Source organism: Ostrinia nubilalis, chromosome 23 (genome assembly GCF_963855985.1).
Source record: "Ostrinia nubilalis chromosome 23, ilOstNubi1.1, whole genome shotgun sequence".
Classification (NCBI taxonomy): domain Eukaryota; kingdom Metazoa; phylum Arthropoda; class Insecta; order Lepidoptera; family Crambidae; genus Ostrinia; species Ostrinia nubilalis.
Genome location: NC_087110.1, coordinates 2,503,094 through 2,529,057, shown reverse-complemented (window position 1 = coordinate 2,529,057; position 25,964 = coordinate 2,503,094). Strand labels below are relative to the sequence as shown.

At 36.3% G+C, this 25,964-nt stretch overlaps 2 protein-coding genes across 2 annotated transcripts in view; one reads left to right on the top strand and one right to left on the bottom strand.

Moving 5' to 3' along the window:
- LOC135083194 (protein MTSS 1-like) overlaps positions 1–25,964 on the bottom strand; it is a 249,561-nt gene that overhangs the window by 59,638 nt on the left and 163,959 nt on the right. The gene's annotated exons all lie outside the window — the stretch shown is intronic.
- Positions 1,365–24,943, top strand: LOC135083305 (phenoloxidase-activating enzyme-like). Its single transcript, XM_063978046.1, has 8 exons — positions 1,365–1,466; positions 11,099–11,232; positions 12,129–12,262; positions 15,538–15,680; positions 15,965–16,112; positions 16,659–16,843; positions 23,425–23,588; positions 24,526–24,943. The coding sequence occupies exons 1-8, from the start codon at positions 1,412–1,414 to the stop codon at positions 24,766–24,768; spliced, it is 1,206 nt and encodes a 401-aa protein (XP_063834116.1). The 5' UTR covers positions 1,365–1,411; the 3' UTR covers positions 24,769–24,943.

The window sequence follows — 25,964 nt, the reverse complement described above, 5'->3', positions numbered from 1 at the left end:
TAAATAAATATGATGTGAAAAATATGCTCATTCCTGTCTTATGCCAGGACATGGTACCTGCTCCTGTCCTTATCTTAACCGTTGTGAGAGTATCAAGTACTTGGGAGTCTATATCGACGAACATCTCAGATTCCAAGAACACATCAACTCTCTCAACAGTAGGCTCCGAAAAATGATTTGTTTTTAGAACTCTGAGACACGTTGCTGATGAGTTTGTGCGCAAATCGGTCTACTTTGCACTAGTGCAGTCACTGATTACTTACTGCATCACTGCCTGGGGAGGCTCGTCCAAAACAAACCTCATTGATCTTGAGAGAAGGCAACGAGCTATTCTCAAGGTCTCCTACTTTCACACATATAGACATCCCACGTTCCAATTGTATACTCAAGCTAAGGTCCTAACAGTGCGCCAACTGTTTATATTGCATATAGTGCTCAAGCAACACATCCTTGTTCCTTACAAAAACCCCTCTAAAAGTTCACCACGTAGGCGTCAACTGCCAGTGGACCGACGAACTCACAAGTTCTCAACATCTTTTTCGCAGAAGTTCTTTTGCTATCTTGGCGGATTCCTTTATAATAAAATCAATAAAATCCTTACAATATACCCGCTAACGAAAGTGAAATGTAAAGTGATAACTTCTAAATGACTAAATACTCTCAATTATAATGAAACCGAAATGCTTTTAAATGTACTACTTTAGACGTATTTAAACAAGCGAGTTAAGTGAAACTGTTTTTGCTTTTGACACTGTAAAACTGATTGCTGCAATAACCTGTATCTATCTCTATACTTTGTTTTCTTTTTTCTATATTTATATGTATAATATGTATTTTTTGGGAAGTTGGTTTTTGGGAGGGGGCCTGATGACCTGAAATACAAGCTTCTTTTAGCTTAGTTTAGGCATCAGTCTCCCAAAATAATGGAATTCTACTATAAGTCTAAATTGTACTAAAAATATTGTAATGATTGTTGTGGTGAGGAAATAAAGCATTTTCATTTTTATTTATTTATTTAATATCCATAAAAGCGCCATCTATCGACATTGGTTAAATCTACAGCGCTGGACAAACTACTGCTTTTGACGTTCGTAAATATTCATGTGGGGGAAGCCGTGAAACCCCATCCATCAACATCATTAGTAATTTATTATTACTAACTAAATATTAACCCAGAATTAACCCAGAATAACATTATAGGCTATAGGGGTAAAACGGGTTCCAAGCGTACGAAGTCGCGGGCGGCCGGCCGCTATTAATACGTTTTGCGATTCACAAGCCAGTGATAGGGAAGACAGAATTTCCCGTAGATAAGGCGTCGTATAAAGCAAGTGTGTGTAAACAATGTTGACATATAGTTATTATCGGGCTGCAGAGCAGTCGGGCTTGCAGCGCTCCGGGTGAACTGAACATGAAGTGGACGCTTTTGATTGGTCTCTTGGCATTCGTTAGCCACCTGCATGCAAGTGAGTACTAATAGGGAATATTCCGGGTTTTTGTATTTCTCTCATTTCAGTAGCCTTAGCATTTTATCGAATCAATCAGTGCTTTTCTTAAAAAAAAATCAAAATATACCAAAGATATAATAAATAATAAAATAAATAAATAACTTTATTGTGTCTTTAACAATGCTCATGGTATCTTCACGAAAAAATTACATTTAATAATAGGAGCTGTATTAAGATAGGGATCATTAACGTCTATACTAGTTACATTTAAACTGTGTGACAGACGCTAATTCTTCCACCAATTTAATTTAACAGTTGTAATTTAGTTGATAGTGCCAAACACAATTTTAATTAAGTACTATAGCTTTGGTAAATAGGTACCTACTTGTGTGTGTGTGAGTGTCGTGTGTGTGTGTGTGTGTGTGTGTGTGTGTGTGTGTGTGTGTGTGTGAGTGTGTGTGTGTGCGTGTGTGTGCAAGAGAGAGTAGAATATGTAATTGAAATTGTACGTACGTGTGCAGTGCATATTAAAAACAAGTGAGTGTGTGTGAGAGAGAGAGAGAGAGAGCCCTGCGATGTAGATCTTGGGATCGGTTTTATCTGTAAAAGATAGACAACCACTCAATTCTCTCTCTAAACTGCAATCAATTATGGCGACTTTATGAGATTCTCAGTTTCGTGAAATGTGAGATCTTGCAACCAATTTTTCAAGGTAAATTTGAATTTGTTACGTGGGTAAGTGTAAATATCAAGGATTTTGTTTATTTTGTTGTAAAGGAATGAACAGCGCACATAGTATTATAGTTATCTATATATTGTCTAATTATTATTATCTAATTATCTATATATATAATAATAATATAATATAATTATAGACGTTAGAGATCTCATGACGTCATTGGTCATGTTAGGACGACACGCAGAGTCCTATACAAGTTACTGTGGGCGAGAGACATTTTGACGCCACGCTCAGCTATTTCCATGCAAAGTTTAAACACTTGTAACTTTTTTGTTTCCAGTACGATTTCACTGCTAGTTTTTCAAAAATTCCATGATTTAAATAAGGTGTTTATTTATAAATAATTTGTAAACTTTTAAAATCGATGCATTTTCCCTATTTACATATTTTTATAAGCTCTATCTAGGCTAGAGGTAGAGTAATAAGGCGCCCTCTTTAGTAGAGTCAATTCGCCCAGGTGAACAAAGTGGAATAAATATAAAATAGAAACTTCGCTTGACCTGTAATGTCATTTAATCACATTCAAGTGATAAATACAATAAAATTGTAAAACAAACATAATTTTATGATAAAAACTATAGAAAGATATCAGAGTTATAAACGTTGTCACAATTTATGGCCAGAAATATGCATATAAATATGAATGCACAAATACATAATATTCTGAAAATTATTATCATAGGTACTCGTGTACCATGGTATTACAGGAAAACCACATAAGCATAAGGAACTTGAATATTCATCATTCATTCATTCATTAGGTAAATAAATATAAATAACATGACAAAACATAAATGTAAACTTATTTAAGAATTTATTTAGGTATGGCGTAATACATACAACGCCCCATAGACAAAGCAATATTTCTACTAACAGTTTTCAATCTGATTCGCTCCAACTATTTTGTGAAGCGATTTCGAAATTTCAAATGTCACGAATGTTAAGTGTATCTTGGGAAGCTAGGATCTATCGAACCAATCAATCAATTTCAATGTCAAAGCAGTTTATGAAAGAGAAAAAATGTATAAATATAATTAATTTATTTATTTATTACTACAAAACACTTGTAAGCTTACAGAACAGGTCCAAAGCTAATGTTTACTAGTGATAAGTAATACTTTGTACAGACGACAGGACATCAAGGTAAATACTGTATCATCTTAAATATACTTTTAATAAATATATTTAGCTGTCAACTGCAAACCACAGAACCATAGAAGACAGATCACAAATGGAATTTCTTGATGTCAAATAATATTAAGCAGTCTAATTGACCGCCAAAAAATATTATGCAGTCTAATTGAGCTTCAGCCGGGCTAGGATGCGCGCCCTAATAAAATTTTATCGACAAATGTAAGAGGTTATCACGTAAAATGTCGCGATAAACGCTTATCGCGGCGCGCATCCTAGGCCTAGCCCTATAGGACTACTATTTCATATTTTTAGGGAAGCAAAGTTTTAAATCCTTTGCTAAACGGTTTTATACTTCTGCAGGGGTCATCGTTTTTCATTGTATTATGTACCCTTGTACTATTATAGGTACGAAATAAATACATTATTATTATAAAAAAATATAATATTAAAACTATCCTTTCTTTACTCAGGGGTTCAATTGAAACAATAAGCAGTTTGGGAACCTGCGATGGGAATCAAATAATTTAAAACCGGCCAAGTGCGAGTCGGACTCGCGCACCGAGGGTTCCGTACCATTGATTTATGAAATTAAAATTATTATTTTTTATTTAAGTTATTAGTATGAAAGATTACGCGGCGGTAATAAGCGGTTTACGATTTACGAGGTATTAAAAAAAACTACTTACTAGATCTCGTTCAAAACAATTTTCGTTGGTAGTTTTTATAGTAATGTACATCATATGTTTTTTTTAGATTTTTCATTTTCTTATTTTAGAAGTTAGAGGGGGGGGGACCAACTTTTTTCCACTTTGGAAGCGTCTGTCACGCAAACTATTCGGTTTAGAACAAATATATTTTAAAAACCTCGATATCATTTTTGAAGACCTATTCATAGATACCCCACACGCATGTGTTTGATGAAAAAAAATTTTTCGAGTTTCAGTTCTAAGTATGGGGAGCCCCCAATATTTATTATTATTTTTTTATTTTTGCATCAAAATCTTAATGCGGTTCACAGAATACATTTACTTACCAAGTTTCAACAGTATAGCTCTTATAGTTTCGGAAAAAAATGGCTGTGACATACGGACGGACGGACGGACGGACGGACATGACGAATCTATAAGGCCTCAGCCTCGAACTTAGCGGGCAGCGGGGCGGCGGCGGCGGCGGCGCGGGAGCGGCAGGATCTTATGCGTAAAATCAAATAGACCGGTTCTCGAAAACAGAGGCGCGGTAGCGGCGCCGGAGCGGGCAACGAGCGGGCAGCGGCGAGGGAGCGGGCAACGAGCGGGCAGCGCCCTCCTTTTTTTGCCCACAATAAATCGAGCGTTAGGAATAAATTTGAATCGAAATAAAATTGTCGCCGTTGTTCAGACATTTCGTTTGCGAATAAAAACAAATATCTCGACTGTAAATGTGCACACTGGCTCACCGTCACACCAAGCGTCTCACTGCGGCACGTCCGTACTCGCCGGCGTCTGCCGTACGACTGACTCGTCCCACTCGTAACGACGTCACGTGACTGCCTATCACTTGTGTACGTGAGACAGCGTATTGTATCTATCTAGTACGTAGATACAAACACTACATCCCTTCCTTGTTAATAAATTTTAATGAAAGTTTTTGTCAAGTAAATGTAAGGTTAATTATTGTAATAGAAGTATGGAAAAGATCGCTATACCGCGATAACACCGACTGAATTATTGTACTCATACGTCTCACTCTCTTTTTTTTTTAATATCTATTATACATTACTTTAATAAACATCCAATTTCAGTTACGTTCAATTAATGCAAATAAGTTAATTTGAATTTAGTAAACAACAAGGCTACCTAACAGATCCGGGTTACATCCCATTTAAAGGATATCAGTTGCCTGAAAAAAAAATACATCCAATTTAGTGGATATCATAGGTACATCCAATTTAATGGACATCATGGTACATCCAATTTAATGGATATCAGGGTACATCCAATGTAATGGATATCAGGGTACGTCCAATTGAATGGATATCAAGGGTACATCCAATTGAATGGATATCAGGGTACATCCAATTTAATGGATATCATGGTACATCCAATTTAATGGATATCAGATATCAGGGTACGTCCAATTTAATGGATATCAGGGTACGTCCAATTTAATGGATATCAGGGTACATCCAAATTAATGAATATCAGAGTACATTTAATTAAATAGATATCAGGAGTACGTCAAATTTAATGAATATCAGGGTACATACAATTGAATGGATATCGGGGGTACGTCCAATTTAATTGATATCAGGTGTACATTAAATTTAATGGATATCAGTGTACATCAAATTTAATGGATATCAGTGAAACCTACCCAATCTATGTAAGACCACTTATGTACCTGGAATTACGCAAATAAAGAAATTTGATTTGATTTGATTAGATTTGATCCAATTGAATGGATAACAGGGTACATCCAATTTAATGGATATCACGGGTACATCCAATTTAATGGATATCACGGGTACATCCAATTGAATGGATATCAGGGTACATCCAATTTAATGGATATCAGTGTACATCCAATTTAATGGATATCAGGGTACGTCCAATTTAATGGATATCAGTGTACATCCAATTTAATGGATATCAGGGTACATCCAATTTAATGGATATCACGGGTACATCCAATTGAATGGATATCAGGGTACATACAATTTAATGGATATCAGGGTACATCCAATTTAATGGATATCACGGGTACATCCAATTGAATGGATATCAGGGTACATCCAATTTAATGGATATCACGCGATGATCTCTTCTCTTGTCGGCGTCAGGAGTGAAAGTCAGTTCGATCCATCCTGCTATGATCATTATGGCTCTGCGGAAACGCGTCCAACGGTGATGTGCCGATTCGCCTCCAGGTGCCGCGCCCGTATTCCAGTTTAGTGCACGCGCTCACGACTGTCTGCAACACGGCCATCCTGCGCGACATGCGTCCTCGTATGTTCCTTTGAAAAACTAAGAATAACAGCCAGTATCCGCTCGGCCAATCTTTCTTCATGAAATATAAAATATAATATATGCTTTCAGAACAAGAAAACTAAACTTTTAGTACCTACTACTAGTTACTCTTTCAAATAAAAACCATCTAACTAAATATCTAATGTTACTAACTTGTAACCATAGCCTATTTTAAGCTACTTAGCTTTTACGATTCCAATCAACTACTAATAACAATTCCAATTATTGTAACATTGAAGATCACTGAGATCCACAAATCATTGAGCATAAATACCAAAATTTTCTCTAAAATATCAATTAAGCAACAGTGGCCTAATTCACGTATTTTGACACATCGTCCGACGTCCTAATGAAAACAGTTCTAAATCGATAGGATCCCAACTCAGCGGTTTGTCATTTGACGTTTAATCACTTGAAACAAATTTCAAAATAGGTAATAGGTGAATACTGCAGAGGCTATGATTGAATACGAATAAAAATGAAATCAAAACAAATCGGGCGATTAACACGTGAATACGAAAAGTGGCATCAGCGATCAAATCGCTTGCATGCCGTTGAAGTTTTGTTACGTGAATACGGCTACAGGCTCGGGAACCTAAGTCAACCAGTCAAACAGTCAATGGCTTTATGATCTTTGCTAAACACAGCAAGATCCGACTGCACCACCCAGAAGTATCTCACCTCAGAACATCTCCCCTTTTCGCTCGCAGCTTGGTTGGCTTCCCATCAGACAGCGTAGATATCTTCGTTCACTTTGTATGCTTCATTCGATTCTCTTCAATCCTGACTCTCCATCTTATTTAAAAGATAAATTTCAGTACCTCCACTCCACTCACAATAGAAATCTTCGCTTTAGTCGGACTCTTCAGCTTGCCACCCCTCATCATAGTACCGGCTTCATGTCCAACTCTTTCTTAGTCTCCGCTGTACGGCTCTGGAACGGCCTTCCGGCCAAATTACGCAAACCTTCTTCCAAATTTACTTTCAAAAGGGCTCTGCGTAAACATTTCAAGGAATGACCTTTTTTCTCCATTTTCTTGCTATCTCAGACATGAGTGATGTGTACATTTATAATATTATTATGTTTATGTATTTATGTGTATGTCTATTATATTTATTTGTATTATGTTATTTATTTTAATGTAATCTTATGTAAGTAGTTAGGTTTATTATCAAAAATGTAAATTTTTTGCACCGCCTTACTCTTTCTACATGACCCGTGGTTGACTGGCAGAGAATGCCATCCGGCATTAAGTCCGCCACAGTGCATTGTTAGTTTGTGTGCTGAAGTTTAAATAAATAAATAAATATCGCACTACCGAATTCCAACTGGCTACTCGGGGCAAACACCACCCTCTACCAGAATACAGCCACAATATTCTAGTACAGTCTCTCTTCTTAAGACCTTACTACTCAGCAAGATCCGACTAAACCACACAGGAGTACCGTAGGTACTATTGCACCACACTATCCGCAGATACCACAGGCAAACACTTATTTCCACCGAGCTACGCTACGGCATCCTGGTACAGTCTCCAACCCAACGAATTGAGAACATCCAATCTAACTATTCTTCACTTACAATTTTATTTCAAAGGTACTGGGCCCTCAGGCATCTTCCTATAACGGTCATGTTGCATACTCAATACGCGCTTGTTATTAGGAATCCCAAACACAAACTACGTTCTCCAAATCGCCTGCCAAGCGTGAAGACTTATGACAAAACCTTGCACCAAAGTGGAAGAGGCTGCTGGTCTATACCAGCAGCGGACCTCAAAGGTCTGTTGATGATGATGATAAGAGGATATAAATTATTGAATCGTTTAATGTAAATCCGCAGGTGCTCTTTACGCTCATTATTCTAGCGCTTAAGCAATGTTTATAGCTAATGTTTTATCAGTTTATTTCTAGTATAAATCATTTAATTGATAATTAGCATATTTATCAGTAAATGAATTGTAATTCTTAACGAAAATAACGTTCTTCTTAAACCAGAAACCGTGAGGGACTTCAAAGATTTAAAACTATCATATTTTACTTGTGTGTAATCTTGTAGTTGTATTGTAATTTACTAACGTAGATTCTAAGAACTTTGTTACTAATACTTCTATGGCACATGCTTGAAATCAATAACTTTTATTTTATTTATTCAAGGGTATTTGAAACTTTATCAATGAATCTCAAAATTATGCCTGATTTCGGGATTCAATTCAAGCTTATTTAAGAAAATATTATTGTGTGTAAAACATTATCTTTTCTTAAATATTTCAAACTTAAAAGGAATGTACAAGTACCAAAATATCAAGTAGTATCTTCCTGCCTATATACAATTAAGTGCTGTTGAAGCATTGTTTAATAAATAAAATTAAATATGTTGTAAATCATTTTCATTTATGAAATAAAACATTTCATTTTTCATTTTCACTTTTTATTCCCAATTCAACATTAAACAAATTATATGCAAGATAAGTAAACATTTTATTCTTTAGGTACTCATCAGATTTTAGAGCGCTGACAACTAAAACTATTGCATTTATTTTCACTCCACTAATACTTTTCCTTTTTTTTTTTTTTTATTTTTTTTTTTTTATTCATAGTATTCCCATTGAATTACATTTAAAGAACATTGAATAGTTAATTGAACTAATTTAATTTACATTTAACATTTACAGTAAACATTATACCGCTTTATCCAATTTAATGAAAACACTTTTTTTTTCACACATACAATTTTACGACTTGCTCAAATTGCCTAAGGTGGTACATGTCATACACACCAGCCTGTCGGGTGACTAATCCAACTACGAGCCACTTAGACATCGGGCAACTCGTCCTTATAAGTGTTCTACGGCTAGCGTTGTTCCATCAAATATTCTTAACACAATGCCGGTGACCCCATACTAAATTACACGGTCATTAATTCAATGAATTAATTAAACAACGATAAAGGTGGTCAATATACGCACATTTCATTGCTAAAAATGTGTTAAGTATGATTTTTGTCAGATTAAAATTGCCCTATGTTTGTATTGCCCTATGGCACCAGATGTCTTTTGTAAACTATGTTTTGAGTAGTTAAATATACTGCCGCTATCGTAAAATGCCTCCAAAAACAAATCGTTTTCTATTAAATGCCCAAAAAAAAACGAATAATATTGGTAAATAAACATCAAAGGAACCCTGGCGGAAACGCCACCAACAAGCCCGGCCCAAACTCAGAATCTGACACTATAGATATCCTCAGGGGAAGCATCCATCTAGCAGACAACGTCCTCTGGCTAAAACGCAAGTTCTACCCTGCTGGGACCGCGCTCTTGTAGAAAGATCTTAGATTCGATTGCTTGAATATTCAAAACGATTACAAATTACCATCTGTTCCATCCGATCGATTTTCATTGTTTTATTTGCAGCACAATAAGAGCAATGAATGCTATGTGAAATGGTGACAATCCACTAGTAGGCCTTCAAAGAAGCGCTTCATGCACTCCACCCGTGAAGTCACGGTGAGAGCCAGTGACAACAACACTTATTTCTGTGTCCAAATGACGATAACATTTCTGAGGTAACCAGATCAGTCATGCGGCTTAGACTAGATTTATGTGAAAACAAGACTGGCGAGCCAGACTCCACCATCATTGTTTAAATTACTACTTTAGAACTATAAAAGGACTCACCAATTCTTCCACCTGTACCGGACCCCGTTGACCAATTGCTGGATCCATTTTTAATTGTGCAATATAATACCACAAATATACCGCCACAGAACGTTATTCGATTCTTTCTTTTTATAAATACCGAATGCTGGGACGCCGTCGACATTAACAGCGTTTAACTTCATGTGAGTAGGTATGATGTCTATTCTCATACATAAAGTACTAAGTTATACGTTAAAAATCTAGACAAACTGAGTGGGTGGAAGTAGTTTATGTTATAAACAACATTAAAATTCGTAGATACGCTTTACCATAGGTCTGATTACTTTTCTTTTTATTTATTTTTATTTTATTTTGTTTTGGCCGATTTCTGCTGAATACTTATTTATTTCTAATATCGCTACTTATTATCACCAATCACTTTATTGCTATTTTCAAGCTGATAATAAGTATTTCTAATAAAATCTGATTTTATAATGATAAAAACCAAAATGTTTTCGCCTGCTAACTTGACTATTCTCATACAAAAAAAATAATTATGCCCTTTCCAAAGCAGAATAATCGTTATTTTATCCATAACTCGATGAAATCAGACACATTACTGAACTTTAATTATTATGGCAGGTTTATTACAAATTAATTATTATTTCAAAAAATATGTATTTTACTGACCTTTTATTTTCCTTATTTTTCAAAAAATGTGTATTTATCCTCGTCGCCACTTGTAAATGTGCACACTGGCTCACCGTCACACCAAGCGTCTCACTGCGGCACGTCCGTACTCGCCGGCGTCTGCCGTACGACTGACTCGTCCCACTCGTAACGACGTCACGTGACTGCCTATCACTTGTGTACGTGAGACAGCGTATTGTATCTATCTAGTACGTAGATACAAACACTACATCGACAACACAACCATGAACACAACACTTCGCCGCTAAAGCGCCGCGCGAGCTGCCCGCTTGTTTCGAGAACGGGTCTGCGTTGCCCGCCCCGCTCCAGCGCCGCCGCCGCTCCCGCCCCGCTGCCCGCTAAGTTCGAGGCTGAGGCCTAAGGGTTCCCTTTTTTTTACCATTTGGCTACGGAACCCTAAAAAGTGACATTCGTATTTTTTCGCAGACGAGGAATGCCCTGCTGGCGAGACATGCATGTCTATAAAGGAATGTCCGCAAGATATTACGGACTTGGCTAGAATGAGACCGAAGCCGATAGACATATTAGAAAGACTAAAGAAAGCTCGATGCGGTAAACCGGTAATGTTAATTAAAATGATATTATCTGCATTATTACACACACATAATCATACACACATGGACACAGCACAGCTGACAGTGATAGTGGCATCAGTTAGGCTGAGTTGCACCACCTAACTTTGACCGTAACTATAACGATAGCCGGTGCTTCGTATGGAGTGTGACAGATCTTTGACTCTCATAAAACACATTTGTTTTAGCAAATAGGCCTTAAAAAGCACTTTTACATGTTTTTGTACACGTTTTTTTTACGTTTGTCAAAGTTAAAGTAAGATGGTGCAACTCAGCCTTAGATGGTGCAACTGAGCCTTATTTTTTTTAAGCCAGCGCTTATTTTATCTAACTTCGTCATATCAATGTTATACAAATATTTCACATCAACATCCATCATTTAGTTTTAAGAAATCGCATGATTTCGCAGACATCTGATCCAATACGAGTATCTGATTGTGCGTGACACGTCGGGCTGATCTACCACTTCCTAATATTGTATCTTAATGTACGAGATCCAAGCAGAAATGAGGAGATCCGTGAACGAACTAAAGTCTGACATAGCCCGACAGACTAGCAAGCATAAGTGGCAATGGGCTAAGCGACGAACTTTCGGCCAATGGGGTTGCACCGGCAAGGTTCTGGAATGGAGGCCACGCACCGGCAAGCGCAACTTGGAACGTCGACCTTGAAGGTGGACAGATGACCTTATAAAGACTTCAGGAAGGCGCTGGATGCAGGCCGCTTACCTTCCTTAACTTACAGATTGGGAACTTCTAGTGCGCAAATCACATTAGTTAGTTTCAGCACATTCACATTACCACATTTTTAATTTATTAAGTTTATGTCTAAACCAAAGGTATTTGTGGTCGTTGCTTTTTATTTATTCTGTTAAATCATTGCAGGCTGACAAAAAACTTTGTTGTAAAACGCCGCCAGAGTGTTACACATGGGACGGACGACCGGGGGTGTGTGAATTATATGACAAAGAACGAACTAAAAAATTAAATATGACACCTTGGAAAATTAAAATGTCAAAGTAAGTCCTTTAAGCCCAATTAATACAGTGTGAGTCACGTTAAAGTGTACATATGAAAATAGATGAAACTAGACCTATTTTTATCGACAAAAAAGAGGTCAAAAAGTTTTTGAGTTTTTTTTTAAATTTTTTATAGAATTTTTTTTCTTCCAATTACTTATTGTAAAGAAAACGTAATAACTTTTAAAGTAAGCGGTATATCTTGATAAAATAAAAACAGTAATAATGCTAAATAACAGGCAATACTAAAAAAATACATAAAATAGACAAAAAAGGCCAACAAATAATAAAAAAATGATACTTTTTGAATAAAATCCGCTTAAAAATTCGTGTTTTTTTGGTTATTTGATAAATTTCTCCAAAAAATGCCCCTATAACTGGTAATTTTTATTACTTTGTATCATTCTCTATCGTATTACCTTCGTAAAACCAAAAATCGCATATCTCTATCCCTATCACAACGTTTGCAATGATCGTTTGAACTAAGCCTCTCCGGGCGCGCCATTCAACGCTTCGTTAACAACAAAACTGAAAATGGCTCTAGATTTGTAATTTTGATAAAGACAAGTTAGATTTCAAATAAAAACAAAAGATTTCGAAGTAAAATAAGCATTTTAGTTAAAATTAAAATTGTCTCTACCTGTAGCGGAGAATAATGTTGTGGCAGGCCTTTGTTCAAACGATCATAGCAAATGTTGTGATAGGGATAGAGACATGCGATTTTTGGTTTTACAAAGATAATACGATAGAGAATAATACAAAGTAATAAAAGCCACCGGTTATAGGGGCATTTTTTGGAGAAATTTATCAAATAACCAAAAAAAACACGAATTTTTAAGCAGATTTTTTTCAAAAAGTATATTTTTTTATTATTTGTTGGCATTTTTTGTGTATTTTATGTATTTTTTTAGTATCGCCTGTTATTTAACATTATTACTGTTTTTATTTTATCAGGATATACCGCTTAGTTTAAAAGTTATTACGTTTTCTTTACAATAAGTAACTGGAAGAAAAAAAATTCTATAAAAAAATAAAAAAAAATCTCAAAGAATTTTTGACCTCTTTTTTGTCGATAAAAATAGGTCTAGTTTCATCTATTTTCATATGTACACTTTAACGTGACTCACACTGTATACTAAAAGTCAAGCTAGCTATTTCAAAAATGATTTTTCTGATATTTACCACGTCATAAAAGACAATTGGTTAATTTAACTACGGATCACAAAACTGGCCTTAACTTGATCAATTCCGTTCTTATCAGAAAACTCGAGTCATTTCTTAAACAGGCTACGTGGTGTAGCTGTTAGTTATACAATGTCGCCCGGGCGCAAGTGACCGCCCGAAATATTTTGAATATACATGAAAAATTATCGAGAAAAAACCTTAAAAGGGGGGGTCTATCTTTATTACTTTTTAAGTTATTGATTTTTTTAATTTTTGAGTGGAGTCTCTGACCTTGTTTAACATTTTGTACAATTTCTCCGATGATATTAGCTCGATTTCAGATTTCTTTGATGTTTCTTAAAGCTTAAGAGTTACTTTATCACTCTTCTTAGCATACATAACCCAGAACTGCAAACTTTAATTTAAAAAATAGAATTTAGACCAAAAAATGGGAAAAAAAATGGAGTTTTTTTTTTAACTGACGTGTAAGTCGTAAACTGTCAGCTTAAGAGAGCTTTTTTATTTATTATTATTAATCTAGGTCATAAAAACTACAAAATAACAATAATTGTTGATACCTTACTTCAGCAAAATAAGAGGCAAACTACAATTAATTAAGGAAAGTAAATTCAACAAATAATTAAAACCGGACTCACAAGTGTCAAACAAGTAAATAATTGAAGAGGAATTTTTGAAATAAAAAACAAATTGGTGAGGGAAAAATGGCCTTTAATTAGAAAACAAAATTCGTTGATTTTAATTTCAAAAAGCCGTGACAAATCATCAAAATCATCATAAAATCAAAAAAATAATTAATTAAATTTTTTAAATGGCCCCCACTTTCCTGTAAACACACAATGGCCCTCATGGCAACACTTTGTGTTGTTCGACGCAATTCTGAAGGATTTTCTTTTATTTCTGCTGCAGCTGTGAAAATTCTAGCCGTCAATTGGGCTATGGGCACAGCGTACACTTTCTGTTTCATGTACCCCCAAAAATAAAAATCTAATGGTGTAAGATCCGGAGATCTTGGCGGCCAGGCAATAGGTCCTCTACCGATCCACTGGACCCACCTTTCATTTAAATAATCACGAACTGTACGTGCAAAATGTGCTGGAGCTTCATCTAACTGCAACACCATTCGCCTTCTCGTCGCTAATGGAACGTCACCCAAAAGCAAGGGCAACGTATTTGTTAAGAAGTCCATAAACCGAACAACTAAATAAAGTACCGGTGCTTCATTCAGTTCAGGGCTAACTGATAAGGGTTTGCACGTGGTGTACGCCCTATTGTTACCCGAATTTTTTTTACCGTTTTTTACCTGAGAGACCCCTTTTCGACCAGTTGTAGTTTGAAATTTTAAAGAGATAATACTTACAAGGTTACCTGATTTTATTGGTCATAAGTTACAGATTAGTAATTATGAATAAAAAAGATCTCTTAAGCGGACAGTTTACGACTTAGACGTCAGTTTTTAAAAAAAAGCTCAATTTTTTCTCCGATTTTCTGTCCAAATTCCATTTTTTAAATTAAAGTTAGCAGTTTTGGATTTTTTATGCTAAGTAGCGTGATAAAGTAACTCTTAAGCTTTAAGAAACATCAAAGAAATCTGATATCGAGCTAATATCATCGGAGAAATTGTACAAAATGTAAAACAAGGTCACAGACTCCACTCAAAAATTTAAAAAATCAATAACTTAAAAAGTAATAAAGATAGACCCCCCCTTTTAAGGTTTTTTCTCGATAATTTTTCATGTATATTCAAAATATTTCGGGCGGTCACTTGCGCCCGGGCGACATTGTATGGAATCTCTCGAGCTAGGTGGTTCTGGATTCGATTCCTATGAGGGACAAAGAGAAATAATTGTTTTTAATTATTCCCTGATCTATCGGATCATTACACACAATCCTGAATGTACGTAAAGGAAAATGATCCCGTGCTTCAGATGCACTTTAAGCTGAAGGTAGCTGTTAAGGTATCAGATCGTTTAGTCTCGACTGCAGGAGCGTGACATCTTCACGTTGGTCAGGGTTAGGGAGGCTTGCTATTCAGACAGTACATACTTTTTCTGATGCTGCTGACGTTTTCAAATAATTATTATTAATTTCAGATGCACAAACAAAAGGCCCAAGGATATCTGCTACAGTAACGAGCCTGAGCGGCAAAACGCTAATTGCGAGAGCGCCTTTCCGGTTAGCCTAGACTCCGGATGCTGTGGAATCGAGAAAAGTGCAGGAGACAGGATTATTATGGGCGAGTTCGCAAAAAGATTAACTTAAAGATTTTTTAATGTTACTACAAACTGCCAAAACATAACAATGCTGTTACCTTACATTGTTGTTATAGAGACAGACTACTTGTACCCAAGCGGACTTGGAACAAGTCCTACCACCAACTGAACCGAGCAAAAAATGTTGCTTGGAATCGACCCCAAACTTGTTCGTTCGAACAGGTGACCTGGTCTCTGTCTGGTCTCACCACTAGCCTATAGAAGTGGATTTAAAAACTTTAAACCTAATGACACAAATTAATTGTAGGAGGGACAGCGACCAAGATCGATCAGTTCCCGTGGCTGGCGTTGCTCAAATATCCAAAGCCCTCCATGTCCTGCAGTGGTGCACTTATAAGCAGCAAATACGTGTTGACAGCTGCCCACTGCGTAGACAATGCTGACAAGGACCAAGCGTGAGTAATAATAATAATAAACGCTTTATTTGACAGAGGAACGACAAGACAATTACAAATGAAAATAAAAAAAAACATGTGCCCAGCTGCAGCATGCCTGGACACTGATTTTCAGCGAGTCCCTTGAAGTTGCTAAGCCCTAGCACCGACGGAGAAGCACTCCGTAAAGTGCCTGTGAGTCTTGTTGCCCTATTTTTCATAATTCATTTGCGGTCATTGCCGGACAGGTCCTACTTCCTCCAGCTATCACCCGACAATAGATGACCCGCTGCCACATCAGCTTGCTACATTATGGACTATAAACCGGCAATAGATACGTAACTTAGTCTTCATGGTAGGTATATAAATAAATAAAGCCATTACTTTTTTCTTTTAAGTGCACTTTGGAGTCTGCTAATGTACCTACTTATTTTATTGTAGTTTTAGAGTTCCCATAACATTCTCAGTTAGTTTCTGTGTTGCCAGATAAACGCGAAATTAGTGATACTCAAGATAAGTAGGCACAACAGTCCCAGATAGTGTTTAAAGTCGCGTGTGTCATTCCAGAACTGACGTTGTACTTGGGGAATACAACAAGAGTACTAACTATGACTGTGACGATGAGCTCTGCATCGAAAATGCCACTGTCACCGCCAAGATTCTGCAAATCATAATACACCCTGAGTTCGACCAAATTCACAAGAATCACGACATCGCTCTCATTAGACTTGAGAAAGCGGTGCCATTTACAGGTAAAACATAAAAAATGTAAAGTAACCAACTAACATAATACCTAATACTGCAGTAGGGTCTGAATACAATGTTGATTTATTGTTGAAAAAACGTAGAGAAATAATTAGTTTACGTAATTATTTATTTTGACTTGAGACACTGCGGTATTTCGGACGTGAGTATATGGCGAAGCTTCCCGAACGCTGCCCATCCGAGCTGGATTCGACGATTGACCTCCTTCTCGAAGTTGGACCTACCGAACTGGACTTTTTGTCCCAGGTATACATAATTGTCAACCACTTCGAGTGTAGAGTCTCCAACCATCAGAGGAGTGGGTGTAACACGGACATTAGACATGATTTTTGTCTTGTCCATGTTCATTATTACTGTCTAGTAAGGGTAAATCTGTAGATATCTTGTGTATAACAGACTATATTATGACTAATAATGACATTCCCAACTTAAACCAAACCAATTACAAACTTGCTGCATCATTTTGTAGAAAGAACAGACATGGCGGTTCTTGCATATTAATAAGAAATGGTCATAAGTACATTGCACTAGAAGAAATAAATAGGTTATCAATTGCTAACGTAATTGAATGCTCAGCAATCGAAAGTTTAGAACATAAAATTTGTGTTGTCTGTATTTACCGACCATCCCATCAAAATATTTATATCAACCGTAAACAATTTTCTTAACCAACTTGACAAAATGCTTACGAAATTTATTCTAAAAAGAAAAAAAGTTATACATACTATGCGGGGATTTTAATATTGACATTTTGAATATTTATAAAAATACAAGAAAGACTAAAGAATTTTTGGAACTTCTTCTTTGCCACAATCTTAAAACTCAGTTTAATCAACCTACACGCATAGCAAGTAAAACATGTATTGATAATAAATAGCACATTACATAAGGGGATGTACAGGAGAGGTGGTTGAACTAGCTATTTCCGACCACACAGCACAATTACTTAAAATTCCCGTAAAAAAAGGCTGCTTATTGCAATATTGGTATATAGAGAAACGAGATTACTCGTTAGAAAATAGAAAATTGTTTATTAAATACTTAAACCAACTTACTTTCCTTGAAGTTTATAACGCTTATGAAGCAAATAGAGCATTTGACAACTTCTATGAAGACTTTAAATTAATATATTATCTGTGTTTTCCTAAAATTAAAATCAAAATGCGTTCACATGTTAGACCAAAATGGTTAAGTAAAGGAATTAGACTTTGTAGTAAACGGAAAAGAGAATTATTATGGAAATATAGATCTAATCCTAACAACAAAAATAAAAACCTACTTAAATCGTATGCTAGACGTTATAAATCTGTGATAAAATTGACCCAAAAAGCCCAAAATAACTTTTTTATAATTAATTCTCTAAATAAATGTAAAAGTACTTGGCAAATTATAAATAGAACCAAATCAAGATATCCCAAAGAAAGCATAGATAAAATAAAAATAACAGACAGAGTGATCACTAACCCCAAAGACATTGCTAATGCTTTTAATAACTATTACGTTAACGAAGTTAAATCAGAAAATAATCTAAAGTTAAATGATAAATCTACAGGATCTAATCTGAAAACAATTTTTATGGCACCTACTACTCCTGATGATATCCAGGCGGTAATACTTTCTTTGAAAAATACAAATAGCGCCGGTTATGATGAATTAGTGACAATGATAATGAAAGATTCATGTCTTATCATTTCGCCAGTGCTTAATTTCATATTCAACCTATGTATTGAACAGGGTATTTTTCCAGAAATGCTAAAAAAATCTATTGTCAAACCCCTCTTTAAAAAAGAAGATAGGACGAATATGAGTTTCTACAGACCGGTAGCAATGATCCCAATATTTTCAAAAATATTTGAGAAATTAATTTATAAGCAACTGTATTTCATTTCTAGAAATTAATTCTATTTTTACGGCCCAACAATATGGTTTTAGGAAGAACAAATCAATTAATATGGCAATTTACAAATTTCTTCAAGAAGTGACCACAAAATAATATGGATCAACGGATACCTACCGTTGCGGTGTACATGGATTTATCGAAAGCATTTGATTATGTGGATCACAGAATTTTGTTGAATAAATTATATAAGTATGGTGTTAGAGGAAATGCACATGATTTGATAAAATCTTATTTGACAGGTAGGGAACAAGCAACACAAATTGATAAAATTAATTATGCAACAAAAACTGAAACTATATATCAATCAGAGTTTAGGGAAGTAAAATATGGAGTCCCACAAGGAAGCGTACCTACTGGGACCATTGTTATTTTTAATATATATTAATGACTTGCCATCAGCAACAAAATTAACCAATATAACATTATTTGCGGACGACAGTACTCTTCTTTTTACTAATGACAATTTTAAAGAATTGGAAACTGACATTAACAATTCCTTGACAACAGTTATAAATTGGTTTGATAATAATAATCTTAAAATAAATTTGGACAAAACTTTACTAGTGAATTTTAGACAGCGAACAAAAAATAAAGAAGTTAACATTAATATTAAATATTCTAATAAAATAATCAATGAAACAGAAACAACAAAAATTCTAGGACTTTATATTGATAATACATTAAAATGGAAAAATCATATTGAACATGATGTGTGTAAAAAGTTAAGTCAGTTTTCTTATGCATTTATAATTTGAGAAAAAATGCCAATGAATCCACTTTATTGACTACCTATCATGGCTATGTAGCGTCAACATTGCGATATGGTGTAATATTTTGGGGAAATTCAACAGACAAAGATCTTGCGTTTAGAGCTCAGAAACGATGCATACGAGCAATGCAACCTGAAACAGACTGATTCATGTAAACCATTTTTTGTAAAACTTAAAATTTTGACCGTACCATGCTTGTATATTTTTGAGTGTGCAATGTTTGTTAAAACTAATTTAGATTTATATTCTTTTAAAACTAGAGAGCGTCATAAGCACAAGTTATGTACAGTGGCCAGCAAGACAGCTTTGCTTCAAGGAAGTGTCTTCTGCAACGCACCGCGTATCTTTAATAAATGGACTCGGGGTCCATTCGGAACTCTGAAGATCTGATATCTTTTAAACGAAATCTTAGTGATTTTTTGACAGAAAAATGTTATTATAAGACTAGTGACTTTTTGACAGACCAAATTGTTTATTGATCGATTATTTGAAAAATTCTGGGTAATTACTTAAATGTTTGCACCTAACCTTCAGCATAAACTTTTACCCTAGAATTAAGCACTAACTATTGTATGCCTTCAAGGCGGAACGCAGCCGATCTATATCCATTTATAATTTGACAACCTATGTAGGTACCTGTGGTTCACAATAAACGTATTGTGAATTTGAATTTGAAATTTGAATTTGAATTCATTCTGAGGCCCACTTGTTGAGAGGCTCTACTGAGGCCATCGAGCATTGTGCCACCAAACCAAACCAAAGTAACCAACATAGCTCACAGAATTGCTAAAATCAAGTGGCAGTGGGCGGGGCACATAGCTCGTAGAGACGATGGCCGTTGGGGCAGGAAAGTTCTCGAGTGGAAGACGTAGCGTGGGCAGGCCTCCTACTAGGTGGACCGACGATCTGGTAAAGGTCGCGGGAAGAGCCTGGATGCGGGCAGCGCAGGACCGTTCGTTATGGAAAACCTTGGAGGAGGCCTTTGTCCAGCAATGGACGTCATTTGGCTGAAACGAACGAATTATTTATTTAATTAGGACAATTATTATGACCATGACTGAAATCCTCGGAGTCGGTGCCAGTCTGCGAAATGCCAAGTACTAAATTTACCGGCACCGACTCCGAGAATATCAGTCATGGTCATAATAATTGTCCTAATTAAATAAATAATAACGTTAAATAATTATTTTTCTACTTTTTAGTGTACTTTTTTTGGAGTCAGTTAATTTTCTTTTTAACTCTTTTTTTTAAACGCAGTTTATTTTATTTTTTACTTTTTAGTGTTTGTAATCTGAACTAAACTGACTCGTTTCCTATTCATCATTAGCCATCTCTTTCTTTAGGCAAATCGCGGTTTTTACTAATTTTTTCCATGTGCCAATTAGTTTTACAATGGTTTAATGAATTACACAGATGCGTAATTTTATATCGTACAGTTTGAGATATGTTTCATTTATATATCTCCAAAACTGCTGAACTAGTGTTCATAAAATGAAAACGACTAAATTAAACTAAATTAAATTGCATATGGAACCAAATGGCAACTATTCCGCTGTAACATTTGAAAATGTTATATTTTTTTATTTTACGATTCAATGGATCATAAGTTTTTGAACGTAAATACGCTCGGGGCGAAGGGCGCGGGGAGTGCGCGCCGCAGGCGCAGCGTCTCGGCCAGAGACAGACTGCCACACTCGCCAGCCTCGCTTGAAACTTGAACTTGAGCACCCGCGTACCGCTTGATGCGGCGCGCGTCTTAATAATCGATCTCGTTGGCGTTTTTCATAGTGCGAGTTTAATAAAACTTTAATAAAACCTCACAGTTGATCAAACTTAAGTGTCTAGCCTACATTTCATCCCGTAACTGGGAATTACGGCCGGGCTCAGTTTGAGCTAAGACTTATTGTGGACCTTAGATTAATAAAACCTAGATAGATAGTCAGTGCACGAAAAGTGAGGCAGATTTTAGTAAGCCTGAATGGCTTACCCGTAAACGTCACTTGAACTGTCAAAGTGAAAAATTGGTAAACACGTCCGACGACTTTTAATTAATTATGACGGTTTGTGCTGTGAAAGGGTGTCTAAATACATCAGAAAAACGAAAAAAAGTGACCAGTGTTATATTTCATAAGTAAGTACTACGATTCGACGCGTATTTTGCTTGAATTTGGCTTTCAAAAATTAAATACGGGAATGATACCAGTAACAAGAAAATTTATTTCCCAATTGTTCGCCGTACAAATACACTTCCTTTTTTATGAAATTGAGACTTTTAAGTCGATTTATCTTATTGTAATTAGGTAGGTACTTTGAATTCAATAAATAAGTAAGTACATGATGCGTTTTGTTTTTGTTAATTATAAAATAATTAAAAACGTATTAAAAATTTCCCTACTTTCGGGAAAATCGCCTTCACTGTCTACACTCCCCAACAAAATTGACACTAATGACATAAGATTTTTGCCTCACTCTTGACGAAGCGTTTGTATGAAGACTATCCATCTAGGTTTTATTAATCTAAGTTGTGGACCGTTCCGGAGGGGACAGAGAAGTGGACATCACGGCGTCCCACGAGGACCGCAGGAGGCCGCACAGGGGAGTCTGGCACAAGTGTTACGTGGAACCGATCTTTTTACAACCTACCCACCTGTACCTTAAAATCAAATATTAGCGAACTTAGATTTATATACTTAATAAATTTTGTAAACTTATTTTGCTCGTTTTATTAATTCTAATAATTAATTTAAACGTGACACCGCATCGATGAAAACAAGAATCACGTAAATCGGCTCAGAAATCTCGGCGTAATCGGTGTCCATACATTGAAAAAAAAAAAAAAAAAAACAACCGAATTGAGAACTTCCTTCTTTTGAAGTCGGTTAAAAACCGGCCAAGTGCGTGTGTGTGTGTGTGTGTGTGTGTGCGTGCGTGCGTGCGTGCGTGCGTGCGTGCGTGCGTGCGTGCGTGCGTGCGTGCGTGCGTGCGTGCGTGCGTGCGTGCGTGCGTACCTACTACATCTGTTTTTTTTTTTAATTTTTAATTTTCTTATTTTAGAAGTTGGAGGGGGGGGGGGGGGCAACTTTTTTCCACTTCGGAAGCGTCTGTCACGCAAACTATTCGGTTAAGAAAAAAATATTTTAGAAACTTCGATACCATTTTTGAAGACCTATCCATAGATACCCCACACGTATGTGTTGGATGAAAAAATTTTTTTTGAGTTTCAGTTCTAAGTATGGGGAGCCCCCAATATTTAATATTATTTTTTATTTTTGCATCAAAATCTTAATGCGGTTCACAGAATACATCTACCTACAAAGTTTCAACAGTATAGCTTTTATAGTTTCGGAAAAAAATGGCTGTGACATACGGACGGACAGACGGACAGACAGACATGACGAATCTATAAGGGTTCCGTTTTTTGCCATTTGGCTACGGAACCCTAAAAAAATTATACTACTTTTGTCAGTTGGAGTCAATGCATGCAACCAATATCAAGAAATAATACAGTCGAGACAATATGATAAATTTTATAAGCCTCAGTAATATTCTATGTTGTATTGACAGGCTTTAGGATAATGTCTAGTTTAAGAAGTAATAATAATAAATAGCTTATTACTTACTTCTTTACTATAATTACCAATATTATAAAGCTGAAGTGTTTGTTTGGTTAGGTAACTGCTGGTTCTATTTGAATAAATATTTTTTGTTGGTCCATTTATAGAAAACGGCACATAATACCATCACGCACGCTACGACCAATGGGAGTAGAGCATGAAAAATGTTGTAAAAAAATATTCAAACGACGACTTTTCACGCGTACAAGTCGCGGGCACGGCAAATACGATTATAAGGACTTTGATCCTCCCATAGAATTAATCGATTGACTTGATGTTTGCAGATATCATCAAACCGATATGTCTTCCGAGCAACGTTTCTGATTTGACTAGAAACCCTCCAGAAAAGTTCCAACTAGTGGTCGCTGGGTGGGGAGACGTCGATCCGAATCACCATCACTCTTCTAATGTCAAGCTCCACGTTCGGCTGCCGTTCGTCGATGCACTTGTGAGTTCATTCATCACCATCATCATCAGGTCTTTTAGTCTCCACTGCAGGAGCACGACCCTTTAATTGAACAGAGGCAAATGGAGGATTTGGCCTACATTCCCCACGCTGGCCAAACGGGTTGGGTTCTGATAGATGAGTATAGGAATGGTGGCACGCGGCAGTAGTGACATAGAAACAGCTAATTATTTTCACTTATTAAATCAACTGTGAGCAGTAGTTTTTTATAAACCTTTACAAATTGACAACTTGAAGTTGCAATTAAATGGTCGGAGCACATCACTTACACTGCACGTAACTAAAACCAATGGGGAAGTAAGGTTCTCAATCCCAGTGGATGGCTGGTGAACTGGTGATGATGATACATTTGCTGTTTTAAAGCAAAGGTTCGCAGAAGGGATGATTAAATTACTCTTCTCCGGTAAACCCAGAAGCCCAGAAGTAATGTTAATAGGTACTTACACTTGAATTCAGTGCTCATACGAGTGAAGAATATTCTCTAATAATACCAATGGACGTCAAAATCATAAGGCTGCCATGTTGTATCAACTTAGATACATTAGGTTGGTGGGGAAAGAGCTCATATAAATAGCGTGGTCAATGTCCGAGATGTATGTATCTTTAAGAATAATATAAAGTCAGTCTGTCGCTAGCTATTACTTAACCTTAACTTCTTCTTGTTGTCGTGTTGACAACAAACATACACAGTGTCAGCCCAAAACTCCGCTACAAGAGTGACGTTGTCAGTAGCATTCATTAAATCTTCCTGTGTGCAGTTGTTTGGGCTCGCAGGGCACAAAACAGGCTGGGGAACAAAACCTTCACTGTTTGGGTTTCATTAGCTTCACTGTTTGGTGTGGGAGGTGGGATTAGATTAACCTCGTTTAGTGCTAATAAGAGATGAAATACCAACTGAAGTTTGTAATGTTATTTGCAGACATGTCGCCGAACTGTAAGAGAGTTGTGGACAACTCAGATATGCGCCGGCGGCGAGGCGAACAAGGACTCTTGCAACGGCGATTCCGGCGGGCCGCTCATGTACGAAAGGGAGGACGTCGTCTTTGAAGTCCTCGGCATCACCAGCTACGGCGAGGAGAAGTGTGGCACGGTGAACGCACCCGCGATATATACTAAAGTCCATTCGTATATGAACTGGATACATTCTAAGATTAGGCCGTAACCCACTAACACACAGCGAGATTTGGACGTGCGAATTTTTAAATTTACAATGACTAAGTACAAAATTTAAATGACACAACATGTATGTCCCAATAAGTAGTTACAACATACAATTATATTTTAAATTATATCTGATACATTATATTAGTGCTTACAATAAATCTGTACAACCAAAAGTTCACTTTGTTTTAATCCATAAACTGGTGGTGAAAAAAATATTTTTTTTTTTTCATTTATTTAAGAAAACAACTAAATAATAGGTACATATTTCTTATAAATAGTTCAATCACACGATCACACGAACATCTCGTTTGCAGTGGGACACTGTTGTTGTGACCGTGTTAGATGTTAGTATCAAAACACGTATAAATGGAATCCCGGAAAAAACAGTTCCTGCAAAAACGGGATAATACACTTCTGTACCTCTAGCATGAACAACTTTCGTCTTCGAATCGTTTGCGTATTCGATAAAATTCGATACTCAAGACTCAACCTTCGAATTAAACGATAACGTGACAATTTTGATTCTCAAAATAAGTTTCGTGCAACCATTTTTACACTAAGTTCACTTTAAGACACGTTCACAAGGGCGCTGTTGTATTTTTCGTGGCTTGTGTTGTACCATATCGCTTTCTTTTAACCTTCTCCGAACAGTTCGAGCGCTCACAGATACTCCGTGGAAGTCGCGAAGTTGGTTTTGTATCTCAATGGAGGTAAGGTGACGATTTCTCAAGCTGGTCGTCACGATGAATCGATCATGCCTTTTAGTTGTGACCCGAGATCGTGGCCTTCCTTGGCGACGAACAAAGCCGCCAGTCTCTAGGTACCTCCGATAAACATTTCGGACCGCAGATCGACTTAAATTAAGTTGAGCACTCACGTTTCTTTGGCTGTGTCCGGCCTGAATAAGTGCAACAGCTTGGGCGGCGACTTCAGGTGAAGTATCCATAGATTATTGATAGAACTTCACCTTAATGTTAAGAATAAGTAATGTTTGTTGCAAAACCAAAGATATCAATCACTTTTGCAAGAATTCAATCCAAGTAAACCAATAAAAACAAGTTTTCTTAGTATTCGATTGTTTGATATCAACAAACAGGCTCCAAATTGTCTTTTGTTTCTTTAAATTCTGTGTTCGAAATTCAAAAAAAGACTATTGAATGAAATTGTGAATGTGCCAGGTTCAAAACTGCATAA

Coding starts and splice junctions, on each gene's coding strand:
- LOC135083305 (XM_063978046.1), top strand. CDS start 1,412: ATGAAGTGGACGCTTTTGATTGGTCTCTTGGCATTCGTTAGCCACCTG. Junction 16,113..16,658: donor AATGCTGACAAGGACCAAGC/GTGAGTAATAAT, acceptor GTGTCATTCCAG/AACTGACGTTGTACTTGGGG. Junction 23,589..24,525: donor TGCCGTTCGTCGATGCACTT/GTGAGTTCATTC, acceptor TGTTATTTGCAG/ACATGTCGCCGAACTGTAAG.